Here is a 12,233-nt window from a genome sequence, read left to right on the forward strand (position 1 = left end):
AAGTGGCCTGCAGAACAATCTCAAGGTTGCATGTGAAATAACCAAAATTTATGTAAAAGCAGCATAGTTATTCATCAGTGAGAATACAGACCAACACCTTAAACTTTTACCAAATTACTGTTAAAAGAAAATCCTTTACATAGTCTGGATCGCAATTTTGTCTTGGTGCAGTTCTGTCAACCAGGCAGAAGAAGAGGTGTGAGCTCTAGCAGGAGAGATTAATATGGATGTACTGCCAGCAAAATTGCATATTTACCATCATGTCTTCATCAGTTTGAGAAGGAAAGATGAATTACCCTCTTGATGTACTGCTGGTACATTTAGGTCTCTACGCTAAGAGCATAACATGCTGTCATTGTAACATATTGATTTTGTAATATAATAATATTCTTCTTATGGTAGTGCTTGATCCTAGATATCATCATTATTTTGAAAGCAGTGTGAACAGATTTATTTTTCAGAGAAATAAACTATGGCGAAGTGGTTTAAAATGTTAAGTGTATCGTCATTGGCAGAGCCCCTTTTAAAATTAGTATGGTTGCCTGCATTTATGAACAATTAAACCAAACCACGAAATAAACACTATCAAAATGAAGAACACTAAGAATATATTACTGCATGTCATAACATCACCTTTACATTATTGTATCTGAAAAAACAAGCTCAGAAGTGCAAATCTAAAAATAAACCTAGCTTTGTTCCCTGAGAACAACTGGAAAATTTTGGACAACTTGGATTTAAATTTGCTTCCCAGATTCTTCTGCTGAATTTCTAGTGATCATATAACATCACAATAGTGGATTTACTGTCTCAAAAAGTACACAGCACTCAGTGTCCCTCAGCAGAATAACGTAGCAGAAATTATTGCACAAATCATAACAACAGCCCGGAAAATACAAATAGAAAACTTGATTTAATTCTGAAACATAAGCTTGAAATATAGGCCCTGAGCTGCACAGGGGACAACACTGAAGCACGCGAGTAGGATGGATGAATGAAAAAATGATCTAGGATGCCAGCAACCAGTCCTGAGCACCCCTACTAGTAGTGCTGCACCTGCATTTTCAAGATGGAAAAACCTGGGTTTAATTCTCAGGGGTTTTTTTAAAGTATTTTTTTCCAGCTTGAATACAACAAAACCAAAGCACGACACACATGAGCTGGAGACTTTCTAAACAAAACTCCACCTTTCCATCTGACACAAATGAACAAAATGCAGGATAATCACAAAAAAAAAATAAATGTTTGTAGTCTATTCTAACCAGATTCTTCCAGAGATTCTTCCCCTAGTTTTTCCAAAAACTGTTGTTTTTTAACTAGAAGAAAGAATGTCTGAAATAACTGAGCTACCACCACCCCATAGATGCTAACATATATAATTTGCTTGCAAATACTCAACAGAAAAACGCATATACATGGTCAATTAAGGTTTTTAAAAAGCAAGGTTCACACAAAATTTTTATGCAGCAATGAAACGATTCTTAAGAAATTCGAGTTTTTCCAAACTTGTTGACATTATGCATTGTAGATTTTTGACAGATTTCATACCAGGTTATTGTAATAAACAAACTGGTAATAATTGTTCATTCTTATTTCGATGTTGCAAAACCAGATTTTATAGTTGATAATTTCTGATTTTGAATTCTTATTTATCTTTCGTTTATTATCACTGTGTTGTCAAAATAATTATACATGAAAAATTATAACTTTCTCAATATTCTTCTGCTTGTAGACACAGGCCAGTTATTAAGACTTTGCATGTTTCTCTAGATCCAGACAAGGAGATCTGACCACGTGTTTCATGCCTGAATCTCTGCCTACGGATGACAGTCTGCGTGAGAGTTCAACCTCAATCCAAGTTACTTACTATAGAGGACCTCAGGTAGGTCTGGTAAATCTACATGTAGTCACAGATTTTGGCTCCTGGAAAGTGTTACAGTGAGAACATAGTACAGAGACCATAGTAGGGAAGAATATTACATATGTGTTTGCATTGCTTAAAAGAAGCAGAAAACTACTTACCTTTGAGAGTCCTCAGTAAGGAACTCTTCTTTAAGTAGAAACAGAGAATTTAGGAACAGTGAATATCTATTACATTTTAAACCTAACAGTTTTGTATAATTTTGTCAACTCTTACACGTATGATGATCTTTACTTCTTGTTTTGTTGTTTCACCTAATGAATTTCACTGCCTTTCCTTTGTAACTACATTTAACAGTATAATTTACAGATACTTTAGTTATAGTATCATTTTGATGATTTTAAGCACTTACCCTTCCCTTCAAACAACTTGTTTGTTAAATCTCCCATATAGAAAAGTTATGGCTTTTTTGATCGGTTAAAAAAAAACCCTCAAAACCCACAAGCCTGGAAGTATTAGATGTCAGAACACAGCCACTTTATACATTTGAAATACAACCACACTTATTCTGCTGTAATAACCGACATGGTTAACCTGCTGATAAGCTCTTGTTGCTTTCAGTTTTATTGTGGTTACTTGGACTGGCAGAGTGCTAATATATCTGTTAACACAGGATCTCTTTTAAAAATTTTTGACTATAAACCTTTTCTCATTTAATTAACAAAGAAACCGTTGCTGTCATACACCTGACCTTCAGCAGATGAAGGGACTTTAGCCTACTAGGGTCCCAGCTATAGAATAACAAAATCCAAACCTGAAAATGTGAAACAGCAGAGGCATCCATCACTTAAAACCGTTCCAAAATTTCTGAATTGTTCTTTGGCATTATAAACAGAATTACAGATCCAGAGCCAGAAAACTAGCAAAGAACACTCCACTTAAGATCTACCAGTTTGTTCAGTGCAGCAGTAAGAAAAAGAGATTAAAAACTTTAAAATTTTGCCAGAGCCTACTGTCTGCTGTAAAATGCGTTGACAGCGTAAAGCAAGAATTTCTGCAATCCCACTGCTCATCTTTAAGATAAAAATGAAGTGTTCTTTATAATACCCAGGTAGTGTTCCATAGGCCTGGGAGCATCCTGGAAGTGACACTTCCCTTGCAATGAAGTACAATGATATCGAATGGTGGATGTTTTCCTGTGAAAATTCTATTGCAATACACACAGATGTTTTAGGAAAGAAAAATAAAACAAATTCCACAGAACTTATATGAAACAGAATACAGAGTCACAACCAAAGTTTCTTTGTCTGAATCCTATAATTGTGTAGTTCTGAGCAAATTCTGAGAATTAATTTTTTTGGGCCTCCATATCAGAAGAATTTCTCAAACCCTTGAAAAAAAAGAGCTTATTTGGTACTTTTTCTAGTTTTTCACTGTTGTATAAAATGCAAGACATTAACTGGGAAAAAATCACTTTGTGGTTATAAATATCTGCAGAAAGCATAGGATTTTATATTAATCTTTTGAAGATCATAGCTTAGCAAGAGAAGACAAAAGATATCTATCTTTATTTGCATTTTCTTTTGTACTTTGGCTAACAAAGCGCAAAGGAGAACACAAATTCTTACAGGGAAACTACCTGTTCATAGGAATTAAATAAAAATTAACAGTTACCAAGTATCTCCATCTGTAGTTAGAACTTCTGCCTAGTTTCCTGGGATCACCTGGAAACTTTGAATGCTTTTAATGAAATGAACAGAAATACTTCCTAAAAGAAAGATACAAGCTAATGCTTGAAGTGGCTGATGAAGAAAAGTTAGAAAACTCTAATACAAAAGCAGTTTTATAGATCTGGGTATTTCCCAGATTCTCCACTTGATCAAATTAGATCAGCATAATCCCCATAATTCATGCCACTGCAACAGTGCATGGAAACATAGATGATTTTTACAGGAAACTTTGTAAACAGTAGTAGTTTGAAAAAATGAAGACACTATCATTCAGAGCTGCCTCTGAAGGATAATGGGGAACCTGTACAATATATGCAACAATAATATCACATTTTGCTTCTGGTCAACTCAAAGATTGGATTCCTATGATCTATAGCAGCTAAAACTGTCAGGAAGTTTCACTGTTTACCCACATACGGCATGTTCTCATATTTCTGTGTGGAGGTAGGGCACCCACAGGTGACAAGTTCTTCAGCAAGGACACATAATAATCACTACATCAAAATAAGATATGCCGAGTTCAACTTTATCAGTCATACAAGGGTCAAAATTGAGTCCACAAGTTTTTTAAGTTATGAAAACCCTGACAAGGTTTAACTGGCACACCTTCCGTCATCGGATCACACATTATTCCCTTAAATGCTAGCAAAATACTTCCTAAGTAATTCTCGGTACTGGCAGCAACTCCACCCAAAATAAATTTAACTTCTACTTAACCTCTATTATTACAATTCAAAGCAAAGTGAAAGCAAGGACATCACACGAGTCAGATCCTAAGAACTGAGTAGAACTGGAAGCTGCCAAATGCTAATGTATTTCCCAATTAGCTGCAGTCGGTCCTGAGAGTAGGTGATGTATCAGCACTCTATAAAAAGCTATGAGCCAGAGTGAATAGAATGGATGTACAGTACCTTATAATTTGAAAGTAGTGACCTGAATATCTTCAACAGAAACGTGGGCCAGAGAGTATTGTTACCCCCGTATATTCACACTATGGGTACTGTCTCAGGCAACAGCCAAATAACGGCTAAGTGATTTCTAAGAGCTCTTCCAGTGAAGCCAGGGCATTTTGGAGCAGAAGTAAATGAAATGCAGACATTATTCATCACCTTTTCCAGGAACTCTCATTTAAATTTAGCTCCCTGCATTGAGAATGAGAGGCCTTTTGCAGCCAGTTGTAAATGAAGCTATCTATCATTCGGCACCGCTTTAATGGCTAGAATAACTATCAGGAATTTCATGCCCTTCTGAAACAGTCACGAAGGAGAATGGAAACAAAGTTTTTTTGGTGTGTTTCAGGTTCTGTCCCCTCCCCACCCCCAAATCTTCCTCTGCAGTTGATTAGCCATGAGTAACAGCCAGCGTAAACACCGAATGCTGCTTCCAGGTGCTTTATTCCCAGCAATCTGACACACTTCTTGGCTATACAAGTTCAGAGTTCCCAGTAGCTGTGGCAGGGACAATAAACAGGAAGCTTAAGTGACAATTTGATAATACCTTTCAGTCTGTATGAAGCTTTTGAAATTGATGGAGTTCCACTCGTTTCTGCGGGATGTTGAAATAGACCTTCTTAGACTTATTTTCAGTTTATACTTATTCTATATTGTTGAAAAATTATGAGTACAGGTAACTAGAGGAATGGTAGAAACACAACTGTTTTGAAATCAAAATCACAGGCAGGGTTATGCATGCCATTAGTCTTCAAGCTTCTCTACGTGCCACACATTTAAGGCGGAACAACATGCCTCCTACGCTCTCAGGTTGGACTTGTTTTAACTTGTTCAGCTTTCCTTTTGTACATGATTGTCCTGCTTCCCAATCCTTGGGGGTTTGTGGGTGTTCTTTAATTTGTTTGGTCTGGGGGTTTTGTTTGGTTTTTAACATAAATCTACCTTCAGTTTCAAAATGTGTTCTAGGGAAGGCTTGCAATATTGTCCAGCTCCCAGCATGATTACACAAATGCTATTGCTAAGGCAGTTTTTCTATTTGATATGTGTCTTTGAAAGTTGTCTGTTGCAAGATGCTGAATAGAATCAGATCTTAATATCGATTCCTGTATTATACAGTAAAGCCCTCACCACTTCCAGTTACATTGTTTTTTGCTTTTCTAAAACCCTATTTACCTATAAACAAATTTAAAGCCTTTATCAAATTTATATTTTTCTTGTGTTATCATTCAGGTTCTAAATATATTTCATGCTTTCTGTCCTTCAAGATTATATATATTTTTTAATAATACTAACAAAAAATAGTCTGATCTGTAGACTATTGTTTAGCCTTAGGTCCTAACCTATGGCTATTTTGATACTTCACATATTCTCCTTCCCTCTTAATAGCTGCCCATTTATTTAGAGACAAATATTAATTTAACAGTTCTATAGCTGCTTACATAACTCCTTTTACCTTTTGGAGTATTATCAGTATTGCAGTTTTCCACTCCAAATTTTTTTGGGTGTATGCCTACATTCCTAGTTTCTCAAAAGTCACGGTTAATGATGGAGTAAGTTATTTCAACTATATCACTATGTACACTGCAACCACACAATCTGGATTGAATTTCCCAATGATTTTCAATCATTTATTTACTTAATCTTTAACAGGCGCTATTAGCAGTTTTCTAAGTTCCTTAGTAATTTATAATGTGAAAGACATTTATTCCCCCGACTTTTGCCTTAGGGAACAGCGCTACATTGGTTAATACATGCACATGATTCCTAGTGACAGAAATTAAGTTCAGCTGCATTATGCAAGGATGCGATCCAATTTTAATTTCTATCTCTGAAAAGACGCTCAAAGTAATGAGGTATGGCTACAGGGCTTTTTCAGTCATCTTACACGGGAAACTTCCCATGAGACAAAAACTAGAAAGGACTCCTTGAGACTGAGAATTTTTAAAAACAATTATAAAAAGCCTTTGTATGAGCCACAGATTCCAACCCAAATGCCAGGAGCAATCCCCCTTTATATGGATATTAAAGAGAGCATGATCTGCCCCAAACATTCTTAGCTTATGTAGGATGTTGAATTTCACTTTAGTTTTTTTTGAGGTGAAATTTCTGATCTCATTTACTATGCATTTCCCCTGAAATAATTCAAGAAAAATTGAGAAAAAAGTTACAGCCCACCATGCACTTAACAGCTGGCTGAGGTAATTCTCAAGGAGAGGACTGAGACACGAAAGACTAATTCCTGATCTGACTACTCAGATGTTCAAAGACACCATAAAATAGAGACGTTCAACTGTCTTATCACTGTTGTGGCACAGAATCTGTACATCAAATAAAGAAAATAGATTAGCGCATGCATTGGGTGTTATAGGCAGAGATAAACATCACCAACAATCAGTTATAATGGCCGAAGTGCGTCACAAGTTCAGGAGCCTTTTCATAATAAAATATTACACACATGGTGTGTAATGACTGGCAAAATGAGTCTACATGAAATAAATGAATATTAACATTAAACAAGAAAAATGCTGAGAGCTGCCAACAGAACTGTATGGGTTAATAGGTGATTTTTAGAAAGCCTTTTCAGACAAAGCTTCTAAGGTTATTGTGTTATCTCATGAATCAGTTGGTAAAATGTCTTGCCAATGAATGTAAGGAAGTTTAAAGCTGTTGGCTTTTGCCTACCGTACCAAGATCAGTCTTAAGATCTGTTGGCAGACTTAATTTTCTTGATCCTTTAACTGAAACAACAGAAAAAGGAGAAAGGCAGCTGTTAATAAGTAAGAAAGAAAAAAGAGTGAGGGAAAACAACATGCCATCTTCTGGTTAATACCATGTTGCAAATTTGTAGCACTTTTTAAAATTAGCATGTAAAAGCAGAATTACGGTTTAAATATTTTCATGTACACCATTCAGCAAAATAGATGTAACTGAATAAAGAAGCACTGGAAAAAGTGTTACTCCAGCTCGCAAAAAGTGAATGGTGCTTTACACAGCTTTGGCTGTGTGCTGCAATATCTTACCTTGTGATGACAGGAATGATAAAAACACAAATGGCAAATATTGCAAATGCTTGTTATGCAGCACATCAAATATTTAAACACCTGGAAACCAATGTAATAAGAGGGTGCAATGAAATTATGAGTTCCAATGACATCATACCTCAAGATATCATTTGACAGAGGGAGGGCACATTGTACAGGTAATGGAGACAAAACAGACTTGTAATATTATGGAAAGGAAGACAGATTGCACAGAAACAAAGTATGATAGCTTCAGGATATAATGTGGTGTTACCTAGAAATCAAAATATTGTACTCAGTTTAGCAAGAATTTAATTAGCTGTTGTGTTCCAATTATGCAACAAAACTATGATTTTGCTTCTGTTCAAAACTGTTTTCATTTCCTTACACATGAGCACATTTTTAAACAATGAACACCAGAGAACTGAAATGAAGCATGTCTTGTAGCAGTCAAAACAGCGTTAAAAGTATTAAAAGAATGCCTTAAGGAATCTTTTATTAATTACTCAGAAGACTTGATTTTCAATATGGTTCTTTCACTTTGTATTCATTCAGTATTTTTTACTTTGTTTTCTGGTTTTTACCCCTTACCTATAATGTCTGTTACTAGAAGTGAACAATGAAGGATTTGTCAGCTAACTATTGTACTTCTAAAGAAAGTCCCACATGGCAAGTATCACAGCAACAGAAACACTGGGACATATGAATATATGGAACAAAACCATTGTAATTCCTATTTAACAAGCTTTTAGGTCAGAAGGATGCCCCAAACAGCCACTCACCATTTCAAGTACCAGACCACCTAAAAAGAAACTCTGTTGAATTCTTTTGCAAAGCTTCATAAACTGCAAAGCCTGCAATGTGGAAGAAGAAACTATCAGCTGGCATCTGTGCTAGATGTTTTTCTTTCTTCAGGGAAGTGTAGGGAAGCCCTTTAGGCTATTGAGCAACACTTCAGCATCATTAGAACCAGCATAGCCCCCCTAGTAACCCATTTCTAGCTATCACCTTACTGGATGCTTTGGGACAGGGCAAAGAGATCTCTTTAGATCAACCCAACATCAAAATATACGTTGCTAACACTATTACATGAAAATTTTCTAATTTGGATACCAAGTGTAAGGCTCCTATATCCACCTTGAGCACTTGCACAAAAGGTAGCTTGATTTTCAAAAGAGCCTTTTACAGACATTCCATTTATCTGAGCAGCTGTCATACACTCTTTCAGAAAGGCTGTGAACGGAGGATATTATTCCAGAAAACCAGTGCTTTGATGTAGAGAATGAAGCCTCACTTGTGATCTAATTTCCTTTAAAGGAAAGGACAACATCTGGCCCAACCAGCCCTCTGAAAAAATTACCAGTTCCTAAGGAAGACTGTAGGACACTTAACCAACAGACTAGCATCTAGATTAGAATATTTCAAAGCTATAAAACCTAGCTGCATTTAACACTAAGGATTTCCAGTAGTGCTGTCATCGTGGAGGCTTTGAGCTTTGCAAAGTGATGGTTTAACCTCTTCTATTTCTATGTTACAGGTGTTTCTGTATAACAGGAATTACATGTCTTGCATGATAAGCCACAGCTGTTCCCAGATCGTGGTATATATGTCTGAACTGCAAGACTGCAGAAATAGCTCTCAACTATTTGTGTGCAGGCTCATACAGCACATGCAAAGTATGCACTTTTTGATTTCTCTGAAGGACTTTAAACAGGCTTAATTTGGGAGCTGCCACAGCTGCTCACAGGCAAAACAGGCACACCATTCTGAAAGATGCAATCTAGTCTCTGAAAGAACTGAGGGTCAGAAAGAAGAGGAACATACAGTTGATGAGTTGGTTTATGGGCACAGGGATAGAGTAGGGGACATGGTGAGTAGGAGGCTAATGGGCAAAGGAGACACATAGGAGGAAATGCAGCTGAGAAAGCCAGGAGTTACTCCTACCACCACCTCCACCACCAAAGTTGGAAATTTTTGGTGTAGGACAGGATTGTGCTAGGACAAAGCATTGGACCACTGCCAACAGACTGCATCTTTGAGGGTAAAATCAAAAGGAGCTGGTTGTTTTCAAGCTTTACTGTGATTAAAGCCATGTATATTACCTTTTCTGAGATAAAACTAGCATTTTACTATTAAACAGATCAGAATGTGGATATTACTATATTGTCTATTTTTAGAACCTAAATTATGTATATTTTACTATCTCTACATTTTTAAGAAAGGAGGATCGTGCATGTAAACAAATCTTGTTCAAAAGGGGCTTTTGAAAGCCAGTTTTATTTTAAAATGAAGTAGAGCTTAAAGGTTCAAGAGGCTGCCGTGTTGTTGGTTACCATTATTTGTTTGCATTCCTGTTGGAGGCAGCCAGCAGAAAATGTGATGCCACAGCGCAAGGCAAGGGAGCTCCTGCCCCAAAGAGCTTAATGTGACAATCAATCAAGTTATCCAGCTGTGGGATGAGAAAAATGCACAGAGTTAACAGGTACTGTCTAGCACCTAGCTGAGCTGAGCAACCAAGTCTCCTGACTGGACAATGTCCTGACTTGTAGCCATATGGATCCTTATCAATTTTTCAATGAAAAGACCAAGGCACAATCAACAAACAAATGTGTGCTGGCGGCTGTGGCTTTTAATTATGTGTTTCCCTCAGTTTTTACAGCAGGACTGGAGCCAGGGAATTTAATATTATTCAAAATGAAAGTGACTTCACACAGCTCTTTTCCTATTAGGCAGCTTCTGCCTGCTTATTGCTTTGAAATATCAGACCCAGTCTCCTTCTGCTAAAACATGGATGTAAGAGCCCACTACTTAGATACTGACTCAGACAAGGTCAGAACAGAGGTCCTGGGGGTTTGGCTGCTGGGGCTCAGAGCCCTCTTCCTTTGGTGGCCTCAGGCAGAGTGCACAGGCAGCACTTTGCTGTGGGAGCTGTTTTCAAGCTGAAACTCTCACCCTTGCCCTGAGCTGCAGCTCCTGCTGCTTTGCTGCCATTCCTGTGCCTGGCCATGTCCCTGCTGGTCTGGACCTGGGCTCCCAGACCAACATTCTCCTGCCCTGCCCCTGGACCTGCCTGGTGACCACCAGGCTATTTGGCCCTGACCACCCTCCCCAGAGCTCCTGTGCTTAGCTCCTGTCTTCCCAGTCCATAGGAGCTGCTGGTCCCTGTTGGTGAGCTCAGACATTCTTGAATCTCGAGCCTTGCACCATGGGCTGCACAAGGGCTACCGCTACTGCTCCCCCTATGCCCAACACGGTGGCCCAAATCCAGATCCCCATTTCCTCCCCTCTGCCAGCTCACGCTGCTCCCTGTTTCTTTCTAAACACTACATGCACATCCCTTCTCCAGATCTTAAGCAAATCCCTTCCGATGTTAGAAAAAGTGATACAATGTGCCTTGTAGTCCCAGTGCAGGAACTAACCTCTCTTCAATGATTAATTTGCCTTCTGACTAGTAAACATGCTTTTTAATTTAATATAAATAAGTAGAAATGGATATGCTGACAGTGTTATCAATAATTGAGTTTCAAAATAAATTACATTATTTTTCACATGCACACAAAATGTTGAGACATTTACTTTCTTGCTCATTTTCCATAAGAATGTAATTTTCAAACTGAGTCGAATCTCTTCAGCTACTTTGCAGTTACCCACAAGTTAAAAAAGAGCAACCATTAGAAACTTATTAATATTCTTCTTGAAACAAAGCTATTTGAAAAATTTCATGTAGAAAAGTGGGAGGTAGGCATGGCATGAGTCTAATATCGGCAGATTTAGCCAGCGGAATGATTCAGGATAGCAGCACTACAAAAACCACAGTATGTATAAAAACTCCATATTGCACTGGTTCCAAAGCACATGGGAATCGATACTGAAAATATTTACATAGCCTTCTAGGATCTCTATGGCCTTAAAAGCATTTTAGATGCAAGCTGCCAATAGGAAGACGATTTCTTAAGACAAAACACAAATGCATTTTCATTTTACAACTCACCTTTGAGAAATCACCCTACTATACATGGACTGATGAAATTCTCCCCTTCTGATCTTTGAAAAAAACCTAAACTATCCATTGCACCTCACACAAAATCAAATGACCTCTCAAAGATGCATTTTCTCATGCTCACGGTGTATTCTCAACTACATGCTTAAACGTGAAGCTGCATGTAAATGGCTAAAGCAGCAAGGGATATATGTATTACATAGTTTTGTGTATTTTATATGTATAATAATATTCTTAAGAGCCCCTGAATGATTTTCCTAATGAAATGATAAAATAAAAGTAAACTTTACTGGAATGGATATTGTTCCATAACACATTATAAGTAATTAACATCAGCAGTGGATGCCACATTATTTACTTTATGAGCGCTTTCAAGGTCTTAGAGTTTTTAAAATTTGTTCTAGAGCTACTCAGCTGTCGCATTCCATTGTGGAGTGAATGTTGTACAAAGCCCTAACTTTTAACCTCCAAATCACAAACAATAATCAAAATACAGTTTGACTTTCTGGCAGAACGTGCATGGCATGCATGAGTAAGAATAAGATATTCTGACGGTATTAAAAAAAAAATCCCAATTTCCACCTGTTCTTTAAGAGTTTCTTTAAGCCAATTATGTAACATTATGTTGCATGGCATGCCAGGCTGTATTACCATTCTCGTGAAACATGCTTT

General features: G+C 37.3%; 1 protein-coding gene across 5 annotated transcripts in view; it reads right to left on the reverse strand.

Moving 5' to 3' along the window:
* The window catches only part of STXBP5L (syntaxin binding protein 5L), a 197,940-nt gene that overhangs the window by 28,114 nt on the left and 157,593 nt on the right, over positions 1–12,233 (reverse strand). The window contains exons 20-21 of one of the 5 annotated variants that reach the window (XM_069866918.1): positions 7,229–7,279; positions 5,089–5,136 (exon numbers count right to left, since the gene is read on the reverse strand). The exons of 3 other annotated variants lie outside the window; for them this stretch is intronic. In XM_069866918.1, the coding sequence (XP_069723019.1) occupies positions 5,089–5,136; positions 7,229–7,279 (99 nt within the window). The remainder of the gene's footprint in view (positions 1–5,088; positions 5,137–7,228; positions 7,280–12,233) is intronic. One more of the 5 variants, XM_069866934.1, reaches the window with a different exon arrangement.

Source organism: Phaenicophaeus curvirostris, chromosome 1 (assembly GCF_032191515.1).
Source record: "Phaenicophaeus curvirostris isolate KB17595 chromosome 1, BPBGC_Pcur_1.0, whole genome shotgun sequence".
Lineage (NCBI taxonomy): Eukaryota > Metazoa > Chordata > Aves > Cuculiformes > Cuculidae > Phaenicophaeus > Phaenicophaeus curvirostris.